Source organism: Gigantopelta aegis, chromosome 2 (genome assembly GCF_016097555.1).
Source record: "Gigantopelta aegis isolate Gae_Host chromosome 2, Gae_host_genome, whole genome shotgun sequence".
In the NCBI taxonomy this organism is placed as follows: domain Eukaryota; kingdom Metazoa; phylum Mollusca; class Gastropoda; order Neomphalida; family Peltospiridae; genus Gigantopelta; species Gigantopelta aegis.
In genome coordinates this window covers 48,319,467-48,344,344 of record NC_054700.1, presented here as the reverse complement: position 1 = coordinate 48,344,344, position 24,878 = coordinate 48,319,467, and the positions used below count along the sequence as shown (strand labels likewise).

Here is a 24,878-nt window from a genome sequence, read left to right as displayed (position 1 = left end):
ACAATCAAGTGATTATCTCTAATTAGTGCCGACTGCGTAAGGCCCGTGTTTTATTCCAGGCTGTTTGTGTGACAGTGACATATTGGTACCTTCAGAGATAACGTATTTGATGACATTTTCTGTCACACTTTGCTGTCTGTAAGCCTATCCTGTTCAGCTGGATAATGAGTATTGGATACCATCCCGTATAAAAAGTGTACACTGGTATTCTAGCGTTGAGGTAAATGAAATTGTACATTTAGACGTAGTCATATTATTAGTTCAGGGTTTTGTGTAATGGTGATTAAGACTCAACACATCCATGCGCGCAGGATTTCTGCCAGAGGGTACGGCAGGGTAAAATTACGTTCCCTAAAATCTCGGAAATTACTGGATATATTTTTTATATAAGTTTTAAAAAGGTTATTGTTAGAGAACTGATTTTGTTTTAATTTGTCAAAGTATATGAAATGCAGTGTTCATTTTAAAACTATTTCAACCCCATAATTACCACCAGGTAGGGTCACTTATGGTCTGTTTTGTTTTTATTACATACTCTCAAATTATTGTCAGGCAGAAAGTCTGTGGTGGAAGAACTCAACACACCTACCAGGCTTTCTGCCAGAGGGTAAAACGGGTATGGTGCCATGTCTGGGTTTCTGCCAGAGGGTAAAACTGGTATGGTGCCATGTCTGGGTTTCTGCCAGAGGGTAAAACGGGTATGGTGCCATGTCTGGGTTTCTGCCAGAGGGTAAAACGGGTATGGTGCCATGTCTGGGTTTCTGCCAGAGGGTAAAACGGGTATGGTGCCATGTCTGGGTTTCTGCCAGAGGGTAAAACGGGTATGGTGCCATGTCTGGGTTTCTGCCAGAGGGTAAAACGGGTATGGTGCCATGTCTGGGTTTCTGCCAGAGGGTAAAACGGGTATGGTGCCATGTCTGGGTTTCTGCCAGAGGGTAAAACGGGTATGGTGCCAAACCCAAATGTTTTGGTAGATTTAATTATTTTTAAGTTAACTTTTTCACAAAATTAATTACTCTTGTCATTACTGTATGATTTTCTCGACCCCAAACCCTAAACAGAACTCATTTTCTTTCTGGGTGAGGTCCCGCATACCCACTGTTGACTGTGGTTGCATTCAATTCCATAGAGCCATACCCAAATAAACATGTATCACCAGTATTGTGCCTCGTGTAAATTCATGTCACTTACATCTCAGGGCTTACACTGAAGTCACATTTCAGTTTTCATTACCTAAATGAAAATACAACTAGCCAAACAAAATATAAAATTAAAGGCATTTTAAAGAACTAATTACATTTGATTTTCAAATTTACAAAATGGACAATATGGTAATGAAATTCAGCTATAATTCACATTTGTTGTTTTGGAGAAAGACTGCTTAAATCCTGCAAGTGATGTCATATATAATTATCAAAGCCTGTGGTATGTGCTATCCTGTCTGTGGGATGGTGCATATAAAAGATCCCTTGCTACTGATGAAAAAATGTAGCGGGTTTCCTCTCTAAGATTATAAGTTAAAATTACCAAATGTTTCACAACCAATAGCCCATGATTAATAAATCAATGTGCTCTAGTGGTGTATTTAAACAAAACAAACAAACAAATCATATAATTGTGTTCAGTCTTATATCCAACTTAATTATGTTCAAGATAAACATTTTTCAGATGTCCTTTACGGCCTCCATTTTTAAAATGTTTTCTCTGCGGTGTTTTGTGACAGAAAGTTACACTATATGTTATATGATAGCCAAGTCTGCACGACTGGAATATGAAAGGCTGTGGTATGGGTTGTACTGTCTGGGAAGTGCACACAAGCTTTTGTACACCAAAGTGATCCATACATATATATTTGGTTTTAAATAATAAATTTGAACTCATACTTATCATGTATTTTCTTTATTTTGTTAAAACCTTCCTTAAAATCAGGTGACACTGTTGTAAATAAAATAGCAATGAATGAATGAATGAATGAATGAACGTTTAGCGACACCCCAGCACAATAAAATATGATGATATGTATCATGATGCAGGAAACCCGTATTGTAATGTATAGCAATACAAAAATTATAATAATACCCATCCATAATAATTAGCATATACAGTTGAATGCTGTTGGCTCGAACCCTGTCGATGCCTGAGAAAGTGTTCGACCAATTGTGTAGTTCGACCTAACTATTCAGTCAAGGATATAAAGAGCATCATGGAATGCACAAAATCATTAGGCCTAACAGGAATCCAGGCAGGTGTCCGTTCTGTGGCCATGATTAAGTATGTTTTGAACCTGAATCTTCTCATCACATGCACTATCATCACCTAGGAGCAGCTAGTCGTATGTCTTGAAATTGTTAACACACGTACATGTAATTATAAATAACGAATGACGTTCTCACCAACGGGTATGTAAGAAAATATATATGCATGGTTCTAATGATTCTATCTCTCTCTCTGTCTGTCTGTCTGTCTGTCTGTCTGTCTGTCTGTCTGTCTGTCTGTCTGTCTGTCTGTCTGTCTGTCTGTCTGTCTGTCTGTCTGTCTGTCTGTCTCTCTCTGTCTGTCTCTGTCTCTGTATAGCTCGGGTTTTGGTTAATGCGTTGTGGTGTATTCGACCCTTCCAAGTTCGAGCCAACGTCATTCTACTGTGTGTGAATTTCGAGCCAACGTGATTCTACTGTGTGTGAATTTTCGAGCCAACGAGACTCTACTGTGTGTGAATTCTGAGTAGCTGCTGTTAAATAATGTGCCGTATTTTTTCATTTAAAGAAAGTGTGTGTTTCTTTTATGACAACCAGCACATGATGCAATTAGTAGGTACTGTCGTAATTCACTCAGTGGAATTCAATTCATTGTTGGAAAACTTTTAGTATCTGTTTTTTTTTTTTTTTTACACAGGACGAAAATTTTGCCGAGAATGAGTTTGGTGATTTTGAAACTTTGACTATGCCAGTTCCAGTGTGTGACCATCAGAGCATTGTACTGGATAGAAATATGACTAAACTGACTATCGCAGAGTTCTACGCACCATCACCATCCCCAGTTAAAAACATGGGTAAGTTTGGGGTCACCTTTTGTATTGAAAATATGAATATAGATGTTCTCATTATATTAATTAAACATTTAAAAGCACTTTGTCAATAACAAAAGTATATTGAGTTGCTTCATATTGTGCACAGTTATTTTTCATACTGAAAAGAAATAAGGAGTTATAAAAAGAATGACAGTAGAGAGTGACTGCAACCAATACCCTCATCCATGGTGTGTGGAGGTTAAATGTGTGTCTAACACTTAATCCCACATTACTGGCATTCAGTCTTAAAAAGTTAGCTTTGCATTACAACTCATCTAGTGATTAAATAATTATTGAACCATTGTTTCTGTTAGATGGCCATACAGTTTCAAAGAAAACATCTTCAGCATCAGAAATATGCTGATGATCGCCCTTTGCACTGATCTAATTGTTTTCAAGAAGACATCTTCAGTACCTAATGCTGATAGTCAGCTTTACAATAAGTTGTTAAATAACCATTAAAACATTATTTTTTGTACGGGTTCCTACATTTTCCAAGAAGACATGTTCATTATCTGATGCTGATAATCATCTGTTTGTTAAATTTCCATTAAACCAATATATCTTTTAGATGGTCCTGAAGACATCTTCAGTATCTGATGCTGATAGTCAGCAATACATTGATCTACATGTAGTTGTTAATTAACCAATATTTCTTCTAGGTGGCCATACAGTTTCCAAGAAGGTATCATCAGTATCTGATGCCGACAGAGTGACGACCGCCGCCAGTCCAGACAAACGGTCTTCTGCTGGATCTCGATCTCTCGTTGTCCAGATGCCAGCATCAGTGTTAGACTCGGACTCTTCCAGCCAGTCTTCCAAATCTGCCAAAAACCCTGACGATGACTGTAATGAAAGCCAACCCGATGTCAGAAAGACCCAGTCAGCTCAGAGCAAAACTTTTTGTTCTTGTTCTTGTTCTGTGAGGACAAACAGCAGACTGATGCTCAAGAAGGAATCGCTGAAACTTGGATCAGGATTGAGTCGGTCGAAGACTCTGATGTCCAATAGAGAGTACCAGCGAACGGTACAGCTGAGCAAGAAGTCGGCCAGTAGTTATGTTCCTCCGAGAGAGAATACCTTCGTGTCCAGCACGAGTTTCAAGTTTGTCAGTGCCGAAGATCTGCTGACCACAGCTCCGGCTGGTCATCGCGGGTCAGGGGCAGGGGAGACTGGAGAAAACAGCCTGATTAAAAAACAGAAAGACCGCATGGTGGGGATTCTGAAACACTCAAAGCAAATCAATGGGATACATTCTCCTGCCAGAACACATTATTTGGTAAGATTAATTTATATGGCTGGTATTGTCGTTGTGATTTGGTTTTATCGAGAGGAAATTTTGGTTATGATGCAGGGCTATCTCTGGGTGTGTAGAAACTTTTGCCAAATTGTCTGTTAAACTGCAAAAATTGCAGAAACCCAGTTGTTGTCTAGCAAGATATCAGTTAGTACATGAAATGATTGTACCAGTGTAAAATAAAATTTGCCAGTTGTTTTTAAAATTTGCAGTTAGTGAGAATCAGAGATAGCCATGTGATGAATGTTGAGGTTCCAAATTTAGTAGATCCAGTTGTTACAATTTTACTGTTTTATGTCTATTAACTGCTGACTACTATAGTGGATTTTAATATAATTATATACCATTTACAATACAAGTTGCATATCCTTTTACCGGGGACATTCTAATGATTGTAATCGAACATTGAACTGTTTGACTCTGTCAGAGAGCAGATCGATTATCAAAATCCATAATCGAACATTGAACTGTTTGACTCTGTCAGAGAGCAGATCGATTATCAAAATCCATAATCGAACATTGAACTGTTTGACTCTGTCAGCGAGCAGATCGATTATCAAAATCCATAATCGAACATTGAACTGTTTGACTCTGTCATAGATCGATTATCAAAATCCATAATCGAACATTGAACTGTTTGACTCTGTCAGTGAGCAGATCGATTATCAAAATCCATAATCGAACATTGAACTGTTTGACTCTGTCAGAGAGCAGATCGATTATCAAAATCCATAATCGAACATTGAACTGTTTGATTCTGTCAGTGAGCAGATCGATTATCAAAATCCATAATCGAACATTGAACTGTTTGACTCTGTCAGAGAGCAGATCGATTATCAAAATCCATAATCGAACATTGAACTGTTTGACTCTGTCAGTGAGCAGATCGATTATCAAAATCCATAATCGAACATTGAACTGTTTGACTCTGTCAGAGAGCAGATCGATTATCAAAATCCATAATCGAACATTGAACTGTTTGACTCTGTCAGAGAGCAGATCGATTATCAAAATCCATAATCGAACATTGAACTGTTTGACTCTGTCAGTGAGCAGATCGATTATCAAAATCCATAATCGAACATTGAACTGTTTGACTCTGTCAGAGAGCAGATCGATTATCAAAATCCATAATCGAACATTGAACTGTTTGACTCTGTCAGTGAGCAGATCGATTATCAAAATCCATAATCGAAAAGGTTATTTGCATTTCTTTCTCCAGTTTAGATGATGGAATTGATATAAATATGTTGGGGTTGGGGTTTGCTTTTGTGAGTACATGAAGAAGAAAAATAATTAAATAGTTACTGAAAGAAAAATGTTTTATTTAACGATGCATTCAACACATTTTATTTACGGTTATAATATTATGGCGTCAGACATATGGTTAAGGACCACACAGATTTTGAGAGGAAACCCGCTGTCGCCACTACATGGGCTACTCTTTCCGATTCGCAGCAAGGGATCTTTTATTTGTGCTTCCCACAGGCAGGATAGCACAAACCATTGCCTTTGTTGAACCAGTTATGGATCACTGGACAGTGCAAGTGGTTTACACCTACCCATTGAGCCTTGCGGAGCACTCACTCAGGGTTTGGAGTCGGTATCTGGATTAAAAATCCCCTGCCTCGACTGGGATCCGAACCCAGTACCTACCAGCCTGTAGACCGATGACCTGCCATGACGCTACCAAGGCCGGTAAATAGTTACTGAAGGTAAATTAGCCATGTGTAGGGTCTAGCTCCTGGTGAGCACAACAATAAGAGCTTGCTTCTAAAAATTCTAATCCTTCTTATTTCGTAGACTTCTAACCGAGTGTGTAAAAAAAAAGTTGATCGGTTGGTGCCCACTGATTTTAACTAATTATAATCGATGATGAAATTACAACCAATTCCCAACACTACCTTTTACCAAGCTAAGTACTGCAGTTTAAAATCTTACCTTCTTCTTTTCGTTCGCTTGTTGACCACACGTCAAGCCCAGCAGTGACTATGAACGATACTGTTATCTGTAGATCACTTCTTGTGCCATACAGCTTCTTCTGGAGAGTTGTTGCAGTTGTCCAGGTAGTCTCACTCAGCTGCTGTAGGTTAAAATCTTACCCATCTGTATAAGCATGATTTCACACTTTCTTCATTGAATCTATATTTCTGTGCCCATGTTATAGGTTAGGAACATAATTGTTCATTTTAAATGTTAACAATTTATATACAGTAGAGATCAATCTGAAATTAACTATAAACACAGAAATTGTTTGTTTTAATAAGCACTAATGTGTGATTATTGATTAAATAGGCTTGCATTTGTCAATACTTTTGTCAATTTTGTATTATGGCAATTTATTTAATTGACTTGTAATTAGACCTTTCACAGAAAGCATTGATGACAATGGTACACTGTATCACTGGAACGTTGTTTATGACACAGATAGAGATGCATTATTAATGAGCAGGATGTAGGGATAGAGCTTCATCTGAAGTTTATTATGTCATATGATTTATCCCACCCAACTGGGGGACCTATTGGGTTATTTCCCATTCCAGCCTACAACTACTTACATACATGTGCACATGCATGTTGTGCTAGAGCTTACTGTTATTTAAATTTAGTTAAGACAATAAAACGTTTTCCAGATTCTATTGTCCAAGTTTAAGGGGCGAGATCTAGTTCAGTCGAAAGAAGGGTTCTTTTCCATCCCAACCAATGCTCCATAACTGGTGGGGCAAGGCGTAACCCAGTGGTAAAGCGATCGCTTGATGTGTAGTTGGTCTGGGATCGATCCCAATCAGTGGGCCAAATTTGTGCTATTTCTTGCTCCGGCCAGTGCACCACGACTGGTACATCAAATGCCATGGTATGTGCTATCCAATGGGATGGTACATATAAAAGATCCTTTGCTGCTAATCGAAAAAAGTAACCCATGAAGTGGCGACATCAGGTTTCCTCCCTCAATATTTGTGTGGTCCTTAACCATATGTCCGATGCCATATAACCATAAATAAAATGTGTTGAGTGCATTGTTAAATAAAAACATTTCCTTCCTTCCATGACTGGTATATCAAAGGCCATTGTATGTGCTGTCCTGTCTATGGGAAAGTGCATATAAACAATCCCTAACTGCTATGGGGGAAAATGTAGTGGATATTCACATCCAATAGCCAATGATTTATAAATTAGTGTGTCCTTTTAATGTCGTTAAACAAAACAAACTTTAATTGTAATTTTTATCCTTTAGATTATTACATTTGATTTCCATAGGTATCAAAAAAGGTTTTTCCTTGTATCCCTTCATACATACCTCCACTTAATAAACTTCAGAGAAAGTGCTTCAGTGTTCTAGGCACTACAACTGTTTATATTGGCAGCAGTCGACAAAATGGCAACAATTAGTTAAGCGAGTTATTTTCGTAGTGGCGATGTGTTTCCTCAAGGATACAAATTGCTCTGATTATAGCTTGCATTATCATCTCCACTTCTGTGTTGAAAAAACCCTTAATAACCTATTTGACTGGGAACCACGTGAACACTTTGCAGCCAATATTTGTCCTGATTGCAGCTAATTAAGCATCATGCAACCAGATGAAGACTTCACTGATCCAGCATTTGGCATACAAGAAGTACAACAATTAGCCTTTTGACCAGGGTTTTTTAAAAAAAGAAAACTGCAAGTGTTTGGGCTGGGCGAGTGGTTGAGTGTCTTAGACTTGCTGACACGATTGTTAGAGGTATTTGATTGTAGAATGAGGCACTATTAGGACAACGTGCTTCCTGCTCTGTTATTACTGCTCCACTTGGAGGCGGAGGAAGGCGTAGTTAGAGGCCATTCAGAAGTTAGGCAATACCAGGGCTCATGCTTGTAAAACATTAAACATGTTCACATTTAATAATTTCGCAAAATCTCCAAGTGATGTTCTATGCCCAGTAACCACCATAATTGTTTGTGCTGAGGTGTCATTAAACATTCATTTTTATACGTTCATCTGTATGTCTGTCCGTCCATCCGTAAACTTTTTGTTTCCAGAGCATGTTTTTCTTATCAATTAAAAGAGGATGATCAGACCTTGCATTTAAGTATAACTTTGGATGATGATGTGTCACTTACCATAACTAGGTCACCATGACCTACATGTTACACATTACTGCACATTAAAGGAAATCCTTGTCTGGGCCCCATATATTTCTTATCAATTCATATAGGAACATTGATTTACAACTAGGTCCCCGTGACCTACTTTTCTCACATTACTGCACATTAAAGGAAATCGTCTGATCCTTGTCTTCCTTATGGGATCTACTTTTGAGCACTCTAGTTCACAGAAAAATTACCATTCCATTTTCAGTAGGAAGCAGTGCATGTGTCAAGCACAAGATTAGCTGATACACTGACACTAGTTCAGATTAAATTACATGCATTTACTGGCCAGATAAAACAACATTTCATAACAACACACATTGGCGTAAGCATCACTAATGGCAGAACTGGTAGTATTAACTGTGATATTACAAGTTGGGTACACTTCAAACCTCGATCCAGTGAGATACTACTTGGTGTACTGTTACCTATATAAGGATCAGTTATGATTGATGCAATCTGATGATTAATTATAAAATTTACAACTGATTGTTGTACAAAATGTTAACTGAAATTATTCTTATTATGTGGAATGTCACAACGCATGGGTTTGTTTTTATGCATACATAAAGAAAACAGGTCAGGCCCCACCCATGCTTATAAACTTTAAAGTCTAGACTTTAATAAAGTCCAGACTTTAACATCACGGCAGCGCCATTCAAATAGCATTACGTTAAAGTCTGGACTTTATTAAAGTCCAGACTTTAACATCACGGCAGCGCCATTCAAATAGCATGACGTTAAAGTCTCCAGACTTTAACATCACGGCAGCGCCATTCAAACAGCATTACGTTAAAGTCTGGACTTTATTAAAGTCCAGACTTTAACATCACGGCAGCGCCATTCAAACAGCATTACGTTAAAGTCTGGACTTTATTAAAGTCTAGACTTTACGTTTTATAAGCACGGGCCCTAGGCTCCATACTCTAATAGGTTGGGAGTTTGGGTGGTAACGACACCACTAGAGTACATTGATTTATTAATCATCAGCTATTGGATGTCAAACATTTGGTAACTTTTACTTATAGTCTTGGAGATGAAACCCGCTACATTTTTCCACGAGTAGCAATTGATGTTTTATATGCTTCATCCCACAGACAGGATAGCACATAGCACAGCCTTTGATATACCAGTCGTGGTGCACTGGCTGGAACGAGAAATAGCCCAATGGGCCACCGACGGGGATCGATTCCAGACCGACCGTGCATTAGACAAGCACTTTACCACTGGGCTACATCTCGCCCCAACTCTTAATAGAGTGTTGAGACTTTTAACATCATGGCAATGTGCCATTCAAATTGCATACAAGTGACATTATTAGAGACTAAAGTTTCGTAAGCATGAGCCCAGATATCGAGTAGGTATGAAAGAAAAAATTAGTAAAATCCTATAATATATATATATACAGTGAAACCCCTCTAAACCGGACACCCTTGGGACCACTACAAATGTCCAGTTTTAAGAGGGATCTGGTTTAGAGAGGTTAAGTTCTGTACTGGTTTTTAAAAAGGGACTCTTCAAAAAGTCAGATTTTTGGGGAATTCCTGTTTACAGAGGGTCCAGTTTTCACTGTATATTCTAACTGATTGTATACTTTTTTTTTTTAAAGATCAGCCAGTGCAAACTGATATATAACTAATAAATGACAATGAAATTCCCACTGATTCCCAACTGTAAAGTGTGTAGATTGTTCACCACAAGCCATCTGTACGTCACTCTGATGGAGTGGTTGTTAATTGTAAGACGAGTCGATCATAATCAGAGTAATAATTGTGGAGGAAATCACTTGCGATTATTTAATTTATTTCTTTATGATGATCTATCACCTGTTGTCAGGTGGAGACAGCTCGTTACAGCCAGGTGGTTCTACCTGTCATAGGAGGGGTGTAGCTCAGTGGTAGAGTGCTCAGTCACCACCAGGTGCCGTAGGCTGTGGGATCTATCACCCTTGGTGGCTCCATTTTTTTATTATTTTTTTTATTGTTGGGGTGGGGTGGGTTCTGGTTTTGTTAGTTTTTTTGCTGTGGTTTTTTTGTGGGGTTGGGGGGGGGGGTTTCCGTTTTTTTGTCCTTTGCAACAAGTACATGTACATATACCTCCTGACTTAAATGTCAAATGTTGTGGTATATACAGTATTCTAATACAACTTAAATGTCAAATGTTGTGGTATATACAGTATTCTAATACAACTTGAATGTCAAATGTTGTGGTATATACAGTATTCTAATACAACTTGAATGTCAAATGCTGTGGTATATACAGTATTCTAATACAACTTGAATGTCAAATGCTGTGGTATATACATTATTCTAATACAACTTTCATATAAGCCTTTTTTCAATTGGTTAATTTTTGTGATATATCGGACGATAGATGTAGGCTGTCATGAGCAACCAGGATTTATTACGATGACAAAATTCTGAGGAGTTGTCCAATATGCTGTCACTTAGCCTCGTGTATGGTGTTTTCGTTAGTATATTAATTCCGCGTCTTCCATTATATTTAAACATCAGTATAAATAATTTTCAACAAAATTGCTAACTTCAGATAAAAATGATGTTATTGTTACTATTTTGTTATTATTTCGTGCCATTGTAACTTTTAACACTTTGTTAGCAGCAATGACCATGCACCCACCCACCCCAAGTAAGGTCCAGTCACTGATCGACCGCAGAAGTCACCACCATGTGTCTTGTGGTTTGCTCTTCTAGTTTGTGTTCTCAAAAGGGTGCAAGCAGGTTCATCAGAAATAATTATATCACAATCTGAAGTATCTTATTTTTGTTTAGAACATACTTTTTGTGACAATAAAATTGTTTTTTTAAATGCAATTTAAACAGCATTAACTGCTTTAAAATATCGCACAATTCTGAAAAACTTTTGAAAATAATACTTGCCCTTTAGTAAATGCATATTATTTTATATATGTCTTGCAACAGAAATTAACAGCCAACGAACATATTTCTTTTAGTGTATCATGTATTAAAATAAATCATGTTCAAAAGACAGACTACAATGCTGATAAATTTGCCATTTGGGTCGCTCCTAGTCCTAAGTCAGTGATGTCATGTGAAGAGAACGAAAAAGATATTACCGTATATCTTCGCCTGTAAGTCGATCTCGGCTATAAGTCAAGTCCCTAATTTCAAGCCCTGAAAACGTATTTTTTTATTGACCCGTTTATAAGTCAACCCATGAAAAACAACTTATAAATATTGAAATATTTCTTATTTTCAGCACATGAGAACAATAATGTACAATATTTGAACAAAAGAAAATTATTTTACAAACTTCGGTTTTCACGTTTTGTACATCGCAATATAATCAGACTATTCCAATCAAACTATCATTATTACATAGCATCAAAACGAAATATTCTCTTAGTAGAGAGTGAAAGCTGTTTGACTGTTACTGTATGGTACTGTACAGATGGTTTTGTGCACAGACAACAACTTTATTTATAAACACTGCCAACAGATCACTACGATAAAACTGAAAGTATCACGTTTTGCCGCCATATTAATACATGTAAGGAGGATAACTCTGGAAAGTACACTGGTTTTTGTACCAAATGATGTGTGTCCCTATTGCTCTAGATAGTGAACTGCAGAGATCAGTCTATTTTAAGGGAAAGCTCAGTAATATTCATGAAGTTAATCACCGCCAAAACATTGTTTGAACAACCATTAATGCCAGTGACCAGATTTCAAAATAAACTCAGGCAACAGGTAGTTAGTATTGTTTACATTTTTACTATTAGTGATGACTGTTAATTTAACTAAGTGGACTGTTGTCTTGGCATGTGAGTGAGATCGTACGCCTTTTCGCATAACCAAAACCGTTCTAATGCCAAAAAAAAAAAGGTTATAAAAAATAAATGTGTCAAATTAACATATTTGAGTATAAATACATGGCATACTTCAACAATAAAATTTGTAAAATAATCCCCAAAACAGTAATATTTTTTGGTGAATTTTTTTTACCCTCTTATAAGTCGACCCCCCAAGTTATAAAATAATTTTTGGGTGAAAAAAATTCGACTTATAGGCGAAGATATACGGTACATCATACTTTTACTTACTACAAGTGTTTTCATTGAATATCGTAAGTAAGGAGAATAGATAATTAATTGTTTTATATTTGTGGGATTTCTTCAATAAAAACAATAAAATGTCTTACAGATACTCCTAATAGGTGTAGTATTAGAATAGGGATAATATCACTGTGTTTCGTGGATTTATCACAAAATGTTGTGATAAATCCTTATAGTGAACAACGAAACACAGTGATATTATCCCCCAAGTCAAACCTGTGTTAAGAATCCACTTTAGGGTGTACCAAACAGTGGCCTTTTAAACACAGGTTGCTGGGTGTATACTACCAAATCAAATCCCATAGACGACAATAGTAACATATGTGGCTAAAACTCCTACCTGCAACGTATCAACCGACATAAACGCCACGGATATAAATACTACCACCCCTCACACTTAAAGTGAATCAGAAAAAAATGGGGGTCAAGCTGCTCATTTCTGAGATAACGGGTAGCGTCTATGACTACCCTAGTTCCGCACAAAATTCGAGTACTTTTTTTTACAGGTACCCCATACATGTTTCAAGCACAAGGCTACTTGACACATTGGTACTAGATGAAATAAAATTGCATTTTTTTTTTTAACCCAGATAAAACTATTATTTTTTACAACCAACACACTCACATTTATAACCAATCACAGGACTTGTGGTGTTCACTTCTCTATCAAAAGTTCGGTGCACCTCCAACTTTGACCCAGCCGGAAGTTATTTGGTCTAGTACTACCTATACTGATAACATACATTTTTCAAAAAGTGTCCAGCTATGTGTCTTTATGACAACCAGGATCTGGTGTATTCTGACATAAACTGACAACCTCACTGATACTGTTGTTTCTACAGTGCAACCTAATATAATGTACACCTCAAAAAACATATATATTGCATATAGTTTTGTACAAATGCAATATGTCATATTAAACAACAAAATGTTTTAAAATAAAACTCCTGAAGATATTTACTTTCAGTTGGGTGTGTGTACTCAGGTATATATATAGAGACAACAAAGATAGTCAGAGTACCTCTACCCCTTTAAAGAATTCCATTAAAACACATGCACATGATTGACCCCTAGAGTATGAAGACCTTAACAGGCACATCAAAGAAATATCAGTATTAAAAAAATACACTGTCTGAGGAAGGAAACACAAACATGACTGTACCTGTATGAAGTAATGACTTAATGTCCTGAACATTAGTGTTGGGAGGAAATCCTGTATGCTGGGTGTGGGTGTCTTCAATTTACCAGGTGTGGGAATTTCAAATCCATCGGCCATGCTGATTTTCATAATGAACCATGAAAACCATTGGCAGCCACCAATATTCCTGACTATATTTTATTTATAGCCTACTGTATTTGGAGGTTTTAATAGTTGTGATATCTGGAATCATCATGCAGCTTTCACACATTTATTTTTGATTAATTACTGAAAAAAACTATTTTTAAATGACAAAATTACCCTAACATCTATTTTCTTGCATTATTTTCTAATCCGGATTAATACAATATGTATATTAGATGTATTCCTACAATCTGTAATCCAGCATTTCATTTAGCTAGTAACATTAGGTAATACAGCTTTAACAATAAAATAAATTATCAACTTAATCCAAGGCAGATAATCAAATCTGAAAAAATTGGTTCTGAATCTAGTATAAACTCAAAATGCTTTTCATGAGAGCTAACTAAGTGATTATTAAAAAAAAAAAATGATCTGGAGATCTAAGTATATGTTTAACAACCTTATTGTTATGTACAAATAAGAATAGAAGGCACAATAGTGACAACAAATTTAATTATGTTTTTGGTAAAGTTTTTCTTCAAATTTACTTAAATTTTTTCATAAAACTACTATTTTGTCTAAAATATAACTTAGCATCCTATAAATATGTCAAAATGACAATAAAAATCAAGTTCTTTACAAATTTGAGTTTTCAGAATTTCATACATAAAAAATTAACAATGTTAATGGAAACTAAAGACATTAACCCACTATTGGCACATGCTATTTTTAATATAAAAATAAATTGCTATTAAAATCTTAGTTCAGGTTGCCTATATATAATACCATATTTAAGAACAGTTGTATATGGCAAGTCAAATACCATGTAAAAAGAAATTATTGAAATCTTTACAGTACGAATTATAGGCCAAAACCAACTTTTCTTCAGTGCTAACTTTGATTCAAACTCCATTCAGAGCCATGTACAGAGATTATTGTCAAGGTCAAGGTCATTGTGAACTTGCATGGTCAAGTGATGGCTAATTAATCAACCAGTATAGTTTAATTAAATAAAATGACAAAATCATAATATTTTTTATTATGCACTGAATATGTGCTATAGGGTGTATACTACCAAATCAAATCCCATAGACGACAATAGTAACATATGTGGCTAAAACTCCTACCTGCAACGTATCAACCGACATAAACGCCACGGATATAAATACTACCACCCCTCACACTTAAAGTGAATCAGAAAAAAATGGGGGTCAAGCTGCTCGTTTCTGAGATAACGGGTAGCGTCTATGACTACCCTAGTTCCGCACAAAATTCGAGTACTTTTTTTTACAGGTACCCCATACATGTTTCAAGCACAAGGCTACTTGACACATTGGTACTAGATGAAATAAAATTGCATTTTTTTTTAACCCAGATAAAACTATTATTTTTTACAACCAACACACTCACATTTATAACCAATCACAGGACTTGTGGTGTTCACTTCTCTATCAAAAGTTCGGTGCACCTCCAACTTTGACCCAGCCGGAAGTTATTTGGTCTAGTACTACCTGCTGGTTAATACAGGTTAGTTTGTACTATATATTAGATGATTTCGGAGAATATAAAGGTGGCTTCTTAACACAGGTGGCTGCTTAATACAGGTCACTTTATACTATATTAGATGATTAAATTTTGAAATGTGGTCTCTTAACAGGTGACTGAAACTGATTGCTCTGTGACATAGAAGTTAATCTGAAACTGATTGCTCTGTGACATAGAAGTTAATCTGAAACTGATTGCTCTATGATGCATAACTTAACTGCAAGTGAAACTGCCGTAAATACATTTTATTTGGAAAAGATGTTCATATTTGTTTTAAACCTGGTTTTGGCCATATGTAACAAATAGAAGTACTACATTCGTGTCCGTTATAAATTAATACCATTTATGTTACAAGTGTTTAATTGTGTTAGCTACATTTTTGTTAAACAACTCCGTGAGATAAACGGTATCTAAATGTAGCATTCTCTAAATCTTTTTGTTAAAAACTCAGTGAGATAAACGGTATCTAAATGTAGCATTCTCTAAATCTTTTTGTTAAACAACTCAGTGAGATAAACGGTATCTAAATGTAGCATTCTCTAAATGTTTTGTTAAACAACTCAGTGAGATAAACGGTATTTAAATGTAGCATTCTCTAAATCTTTTTGTTAAACAACTCAGTGAGATAAACGGTATCTAAATGTAGCATTCTCTAAATCTTTTTGTTAAACAACTCAGTGAGATAAACGGAATCTAAATGTAGCATTCTCTAAATCTTTTTGTTAAACAACTCAGTGAGATAAACGGATAAATGTACATTCTTTAAATCATTTTGTTAAACAACTCAGTGAGATAAACGGTATCTAAATATAGCATTCTCTAAATGTTTTTGAGTGGCGGGATGTAGCGCAGTGGTGAAGCGCTCGCTCAATGCGAGGTTGATCTGGGATTGATCACCGTTGGTGGGTCCATTGGGCTATTTCTCTTTCCAGCCAGTGTACTGTGACTGATATATCAAAGGCCATGGTATGTACTACCCTGTCTCTGGGATGGTGTATATAAAAGAACCCTTGCTGCTAATAGAAAAGAGTAGCCTGTGAAGTGGCGACAGCGGGTTTTCTCTCTCAATATCTGTTTGGTCCTTAACCATATGTCTGATGCCACATAACCATAAATAAAATGTGTTGAGTGGGTCTGAGCTAGTACTGGCGAAGCAATGTTATGTTATGACGTCGCTATGCAATATTACATCATTATATTTGTTATTACACGTGTGAATCATATGGTTTTTATTAAAGGGACATATACCCTAGTTTTTAAACACTAAGGCATATTTTTTACTATTATAGCCATTTTTGATAACTAAAATCATCCTTTAATTAGATTTTATGGTTTATTAATTTCCGTACATTTGAAGTTTTTTTTGTCATCCTGGTGTTTTTAATATAAATTGCATTTTTCATATTTTAAAAAGTGTATGTGCGTCTGAGAAGTAACAGTTATCGAGTCAAGTTTTAGTCTATTTTTAGAGGGTATTTCACCATTTCAAGTTACAGACTCCTATTTCACTCAATTGTAACTTTATCCAAATGTGTTACGGGTTTGTAGATTAACTAAACATAGTGTTAATTTTCACGGGTTGAAAACTGGGGTCTATCCCTTTAACTTGGTTATGTTAAATCATGTGGATAATAATTTCCATTTCTACATCCCTACTGTAGTTATAAACCCACTTAGGTGTCATTGAACAAGCATTATACTGTTTTCCTTTCTTCTTCTACTTTTATTACCAAACTTCACCATCACCGCACATTTGTTGGATTCTGTTCTCTTTAATCATATACAGCATGTGCGTGTGTATATTATGTTTCTTAAACCGGCAGAGGTACCCCGCGTAATAATAGAGTCTTTTTATCAGCCGTGAGATCGTGTAACGTTTTAACAACCAGTTACTGCAGAAAATGATATTCTAAATACCTGTTGTTACCTGCCATTGTTAATTTTTATATCATTAATGGACTGGATAGTTTTATTCTTCCGATTCTGGGTTTTATGACACACAAAAAGAAACACACACACACACAAAAAAAACTGATTGCCGGTACTAAAAATCTACAACACCTCTCGTACGCAGGATGTTTCATTTCCGAATTATTTTACGTTTGATCTGTGTTTAGCTTTATGAATTGTGTGATTACAGAATGTTCTGTCAATATGATAACAGATTGTTGTAATTTCCATCAGAAACGTAAAACCTTCCTAGTTGAAAGAAACCTGCGAGAAAAAAAGAAAAAAAAGAAAGAAAAACCCATGTGAAATGCACTTTGTTATAGTTAATAATGTTTAATTTATTTATAATTCCTATTCTATAACTGTAACACGCAGATGATAGGGATGTTCCGCATGCTAGAACAGTCATTCAGAATAACACACTGGTAAACTTGTTAACAGAAGTTTGTGCTTCATTGACTTCTGTGCGAGTCAAATTGTGAAATTTTTTTGCCACTTTTGAGAAGATATGACTTCTCCCAGCGGGTAGACGTAATAAACTGTAATGTGAGGAAGTATCAAAAATAAAAATGCCAATAAATACAAATGATAAATTTGCATTTCCATCCAATTACATTATTTTGATGAATATTCAGTAAATGTTTAGTTTAAAGAAAGAAAGAAATGTTTTATTTAACGACGCACCACTCAACACATTTTATTTACGGCTATATGGCGTTGTGTTTAGTTTAAAGGCACTGAATCCTAGTTCTACTGCGAAATCACTTTTGTTAGTGGTCGTCTAATATTCATGTAATTTGTTGGCTGGTGCACCACAAAAATATAATACATGATATGTTACCATTCATCAAACAAACATTAAATTACATCACTGTTCAAGAGCAATTTTAATGCAGGATTTTCAATTAAAAAAATGTATAACGTTGAAATATCCTTTTTGGGGAAATGAAAACAAATAATGTAATGTCAGTCACCGTTATTTAATGCAGGATTTTCAATATTGGAAAAACTAAATTTGGTTTATTCTAATGTCTAAAAATACCAAAGATGTCCTTTCAAGAAGGATTTTGCTGGATTTTCAATGTTTTCTAGCTAGTTTATAACATTGAATGGAACGTCGACACTGAACAGTGTTGTGGAAAATCATAGCTCAGTGTTCAAAGTGCATTTTTCAGGTGGATAGGTTATATATGATTTTATAACACTGAAATGGACTCATGCTTTTTAAATGAAAAAAATTCCAGCTCAAAGGCTGTGGTTCAAGGTACTATTTTGTGCTGGGAAAAGTGCATAAAAGTTTGCGTTTATCCTTTTTTTTGGTAGGAGAAAACATATGCAATGGCATCACCTGTTTCGTAAAAAAAATATGTGTTGGTCTCTATCTAAATCTCTGTCTAATTCTATGTCTACTTATCTCTCTCCAAGAAGGATGTTGCTCCCTATCTATTTAGTTTCTCCTCCCTGGAACGTCGACACTCCTCATCTCTTGTCTCTCTCTCTAGCTCAGTCTAGAGTGCTCTCTCTGTGTGTCTCAGGTTCTCAGGATCAAACACTCTCTGTTGGACTCATGCTTTTTTCATCCCAACCATTCCCTCTCTCTGTGGAAGGTACTATCCTCTCTGGGAAAGTGCATCCAAGTCTCTTTATCTGCTTTTCTATAGGAGTAGCCCTATCGCAGTGGCAGCCACGTCTCGTCTCTATGTGTCTGTGTCTCTCTATCTCTCTCTGTCTCTCTCTCTCTCTGTCTCTCTCTCTCCAAGTCTCTTTATCTCCCTATCTGTTTCTCTTTGTCTCTGTCCCTCTCTCTCTCTCTCCTCTCTCTCCTCTCTCTCTCTCTCTCTCTCTCTCCTCTCTCTCTATCTCTTTTCTCGCGCTCTCTCTATCTCTCTCTCTGTCTCTCTCTCTCTCTCTCTCTCTCTCTTTCTGTTTCTCTTTATCTCTCTATCTCTCTCTCTCTCTCTCTCTCTCTCTCTTTCTCTCTTCTCTCTATCTCTCTCTCTCTCTCTCTCTCACTTCCCACTCTCTCTCTCTCTCTCTCTACTCTCTCTCTCTCATCTCTCCAACTCTCCAAGTCACTTTATCTCCCTATCTATTTCTGTCTCCTCTCCTCCCTCCTCTCTCTCGGTCTCCTCTCCTCTCTCTCTCTCTCTCTCTCTCTCTCTCTCTTTCCAAGTCTCTTCTCTCTTTGTCTCTCTGTCTGTCTCGCGCTCGCCTCTCCTGCCTGTCTGTCTCTCTCTCTCTCTCTCTCTCTCTCTCTCTCTCTCTCTCTCTCTCTCTCTCTCTCTCTCTCTCTCTCTCTCTCTCTTTCCAAGTCTCTTTATCTCCCTATCTCTCTCTCTCTCTCTCTCTCTCTCTCTCTCTCTCTCTCACTTCCGCTCTCTCTCTCTCTCTCTCTCTCTCTCTCTCTCTCTCTCTCTCTCTCTCTCTCTCTCTCTCTCTCTCTCCCAACTCTCCAAGTCACTTTATCTCCCTATCTATTTCTGTCTCCCTCCCTCCCCTCTCTCTGTCTCCCTCCCCTCTCTCTCTCTCTCTCTCTCTCTCTCTCTCTCTCTTTGTCTCTCTGTCTGTCTCTCTGCCTGCCTGCCTGTCTGTCTCTCTCTCTCTCTCTCTCTCTCTCTCTCTCTCTCTCTCTCTCTCTCTCTCTCTCTCCAAGTCTCTTTATCTCCCTATCTATTTCTGTCTCCCTCCCTCCCTTCTCTCTCTCTTTCTCCCTCCCTTCTCTCTCTCTTTCTCTGTCTGTCTGTCTGTCTGTCTGTCTGTCTGTCTGTCTGTCTGTCTGTCTGTCTGTCTGCTCTGCTCTGTCTGTCTGCTCTGTGTCTGTCTGTATATTATCTCCTGACAGAGGAAGTTTAAATCCTGTAACAGTTTGATCCGTGGCCCTCTCGGTTCCTCCATGTTGTAATAACCCGAGCCACGGGGCAGCGGTTTGAGTACCCATCCACGCGGATAATTCTCATCACACTCTGAAAGACTTCCCTTTTCCTTTACCACCACTGAAAAATTAATCATTTGTACAATTTTAATTTAACAGGAATATTTTTTCTCCGAACAGGAGACGTGTTAAAATTTAATTGCTCATGCATGCAAACGGCCACATATGAGCTGCTGACTCCCATGTTTATAGTGTGTGTCGGCTGGTTCTTTTGAGAGAAAAAAGAAGACAATCTTGAAATACGAGGCCAGGATCAAGGTGTCTGCCAATTCACGGTGATAGTCATTAATACACACTGCATGTGGTTTATAAGAATGATGTCTACACATTGTTGTGTTTTGGCACAGGATTCATGTAGGGTTATGTAAAAAAATATATTTAAAAAATTAAAAAAATTAATTACTGTGTAACAAAGGTATTGTGTGTATAACATGCCGAAAGGAACTCATGCATGGAAAACAAAGCCAAGTTGTTAGTAATACATGTAGCACGATCACGGGCAATACCACGGAATAATCCCGTAAATGACAGTTGGAACATGTGGCTAATGCTGCTACATGTGGCAGCCTTTTGAATGAACAGGTGCACCACAGATATGAATACTACAACTCCCTCACCCTGCTACCTGCAGACACTTTGTAGCATATAACATCTGTTTTTGAAGTGTCTGTTACGGTGATGGGTCATTACATCCATAATGTGATAGGGTCCGCCCTCAGATGTGATGTGTCATTACATCAATAATGTGGTAGTTCCCACCCTCAGGTGTGATAGGTCATTACATCAATAATGTGATAGTGTCCACCCTAAGATGTCATAGGTCATTACATGGATACAGATCTTGGTAAGTCCAATAGAGTGTAAAAGTGCAAGATTTAATAGTGTCCACTCTCAGATGTGATGGGTCATTACATTAATACTGACCCTAGTGTGTCTGCTACAATCCATATTTATAAAATCTTAACTGCTGAATATCAAAACCGCATTACTCATATATGCTAAGAGTTTACAATTTTGTATGTTACTTTTTAGAAGAGTTAAACTGTACCAGATAAATATTTGGGTTTTTCTCCCCCGTTTTTGTTTGAACCCAGTACTTTGATTTGTCCAATTTCTTTTTGTCTTTTTTTAACAGGCTCATCGATCTAAAACCTCAATGGTTCCTCCTGGTCATTTTCTTCGAGGAGACAACTCGAGAATCTTCAACAAGCTGAAAACATCTGCTCAACGTTCAGCCATGACATCACAGTCTGTAGTGGAGTTTGCCTCACAAAAAACTCATGGTGTTACTTCCAGAACTAATCCTCAATTTGTGCAGGAGTCTAGTGGACATCCTGGTCTCGAAAAAACCTTCAGTACTTTACACCAAAGAGCTCACACGGACCTGTCCTCGGCTAACAGGATGTTGTTAAATGGCTCCCAGAAGGAGCAGACTCTATTTGCTGAGAATCTCAAGAGAAAGCAGAGGCCAATATTTTCTAGTGCATCATCTTGGAGAAACAAAAGAGACCTAGAGACATTGTCTGTAATATCTTTACCAAGTTGTCTGTCTCCTCTAGCAAGTAATTCTCCAAACACTGTGGCATCTACACCAAGTAATCGATCACCTATTGTGAAAAATATGCCAAGGACAAATTCAGACAAAGATCGATGCTTAGGATCTGAGAAACACATGAGTGGAAAGGGACCATGTTCTGCAGATGTCAATGGTCATATGACGTCTTCAGAGATGTCCGTTTCCAGCAATGCTCACTTGAAATCTTCCAGTGCCAGTCGAAGAGGTTTAGCTCGAAATCCTCACAAGATTCTTGGGACAGCAATAATTCACCCAAGACCTAAAAACTTCCCTGGTCAGATTGGTGATGAACATCCTTCGGTGCATCAAATAAAAGATGGTGTTTAAGTTTTTCTAGACTGTTGAGCAAATCTTGGAAGAACAACACTAAAGTTGTGTTTTATTTGAGAAACTGGCCCATTCATACAATAGTTAAGTCAGGACCTATGGCTCAAAGTCCAAATTTAAGACTGGGTCTAAAGTCTAGGCTTTATAAACTGGTGTTTAGTTGCAAGGTTTAAACTGTCTAACTTCAAGTTAGTTCAGCCTGTTAATGCTACATAAAGGTATTGGCATTATTGTGACATGAAACATATATGCAGTCTAAGTTGAAGCCTTAGGATCTGTAGCACTTGCAGTCAGTTCAACATGATGAATACTGAATAGATTTAAGTGCTTGCCATCCTGAACATGTTACACACCAAAGTTTTATAAGCATGAGCCATAGTTGAAGTATAAGAAGGTAGGTAGGTAACTGGTTTAACATGCTCATATACCACTAGGGTTTCGAGTACGCCCATCCCAAGTCTGGCCTCCAATAAGATGAGGGGCCCGACTCGGGACATTAGTATAAGACAAAGATTGCTCAGCACACCAAGCAGTGTGAGTTGATAGGTGACTGGCTCCTATGGGTGACAGCATCAAGTGAAGCATAGACTTTCGTGAAGCCAGTATCAATGTGTTTGATGCTACAGGTTTGCATGTAGGCGGATTTTCTTACAGTCTGAATGTTGTTGTGGTTCTACCAACATGGACTTAAGTTTTGCTTATCTTTGCTTCTCTTCAGACTTCATTTCTTGATATTAGGATTCTGTGAAATCAGCTTGAAGTAGCAAAGAAAATTTGACGATTGTGACAAGTGACCTGTCTTGTTACCAGACTTGGGGTCCTTTTAGAATGAATCACATACAGTAAAATAAAATGGTTTGTGTCAATAGAATTCAGTGTGTGTGAGGTAATTATAAATAGCCAATTAAACTATTTTTGAGGATTCCATATTTTATTATTGTTTATGCTTGTTGTGTGCTGCATTCAAATCTATTTTTAGGGTGGTTGTATATTATATAATTTTATTTTCTATGGGCATTAAAATTGAATTTTCCATTCCTTATGATTATTTCTGAAACGGGGACAAGATTGGACTTAATTGTTTTAATTATTGCATGTGGACATTTCGTGTTTTGAGTAACAACCCTATTTTTTAAGACCCTGTGAAGTTTTCTTGATTTTTTTTTGTCCAATGTTATTTTCATTCCTGCATTTTGATTATCTTAAATATAGAAAATGCAAAACACCAACAGTACTGTCTGTAACAAAACAATTATTGTTATTGGTGCTACTATGATTGACTTCCTTTCCAAGCCCCAGTTCATTACCAGTAATAACAGAGGTGCAGAATATTTGCTCAAGGTGAACAGATTACTGTTTGTGGTGCTGGCATCTTACATGTAAGTGATCACTTGATCTTTTTTTCATTGATAATGCTCTCTGACCTCTTGTGTGTGCATGTTTAACTGGTTGAATCAAGTTAGAACACTCATCAAGCACAGATCCAGCTGTGGTCCCTTTTCTGGACCTGTCCCTTGCACTGCAATTTGTTTACAGATTTTCACATCTTTTAATGTCAAAAGCAATAACATTACATTACATATTTTGTAATGATCTCTTTTCAGAGTCACTACATACTTCCAGAATCAAGGGTTTGTGTGTCAAAGTGTTTGCCATTCCATTTATTATAGATCTTTACACTTACTTTTGAACTACCCATTCAAAATTGCTGGATTTTTTCTCACACTTTTCGTTTGCTTACTGTGCTTAATAAACTGATGACTGAATTTAATAGTGGTGCTACTAGCAATGTGACAATTTCCTCCTGAAAACCAGAAGAACAAGTAGTAGAACTTGGCTTGTTCAACTGGCTGCTGTTGCTATTAGTGGTGCCAATAATATGAGACAGTAACTGACCCAATGTTTTTAAAACTTTAAAAATCTAGACTCCATATTTTTCTAGAATTTCATCCATGGATACTTAATTAATTCAGGGCCAGCTCTGGGCAAGTAGAAACTTTCGCCAAATTATCTCTGAAATCTTTAAAAAATTGCAGAAATCCAATTATTTTCTAAAAAAAATATCAATTATTACTAAAAATTATTTCGCATAATCAAAATAAAATTCGCCAAATGTTTCTAAAAATTGCAACTGGCGAATTTGGTGAGTGCCAGAGCTAACCCTGTTAATTGTGGAGATCTGCTGAATGTCGAGTGTGGACTTTAAGACAGGTTTATAAGCATGTGCTGTTATTTATTTCAGTGACTGTAGACCTATGGCTGACAAAACAATATTTATATAAAGTATTTTACACAATAACATCAAAATTATTAATATATTTTTATATGTGTTATACATATGTTTGGAAAATGTGTTTTAATAAATTGTCAGGAGTATATTTATTGTTATTTATGGTATAACAGAGAAAGAGTCAAGTGAAAGCAAATGTGATAATACGTTTTATCTGAAAGAAAAAAAAAAAAAAAAAAAAAAAAAAAAAAAAAAACAAGCAGAGGAATTGCTTGTTAGTCATAATTATCTGTGATATATGCTTGTACATGTATTTAAATTTAATTTTTTTTAAATAATAAAATAAATAAACATTTTAAATTAAAAATGTATAAAACGTTTTGATTTTTTTGGTTATAGCAGACTTTATATCTGAACCCAAAGATGGTGGCTTTTGGGATTGTTGAA

The 24,878-nt window shown here is 36.7% G+C and overlaps 1 protein-coding gene across 4 annotated transcripts in view; it reads left to right on the top strand.

Annotated features, from left to right (window-relative positions):
• LOC121386554 overlaps positions 1 to 23,123 on the top strand; it is a 204,627-nt gene extending 181,504 nt beyond the window's left edge. For all 4 annotated transcript variants that reach the window (XM_041517505.1, XM_041517497.1, XM_041517513.1 and 1 more), the window contains 3 exons: positions 2,893 to 3,049; positions 3,730 to 4,346; positions 21,434 to 23,123. In XM_041517505.1, the coding sequence (XP_041373439.1) occupies positions 2,893 to 3,049; positions 3,730 to 4,346; positions 21,434 to 22,201 (1,542 nt within the window). In that variant the 3' untranslated portion in view covers positions 22,202 to 23,123. The remainder of the gene's footprint in view (positions 1 to 2,892; positions 3,050 to 3,729; positions 4,347 to 21,433) is intronic.
• The last annotated feature ends 1,755 nt before the right edge of the window (positions 23,124 to 24,878 follow it).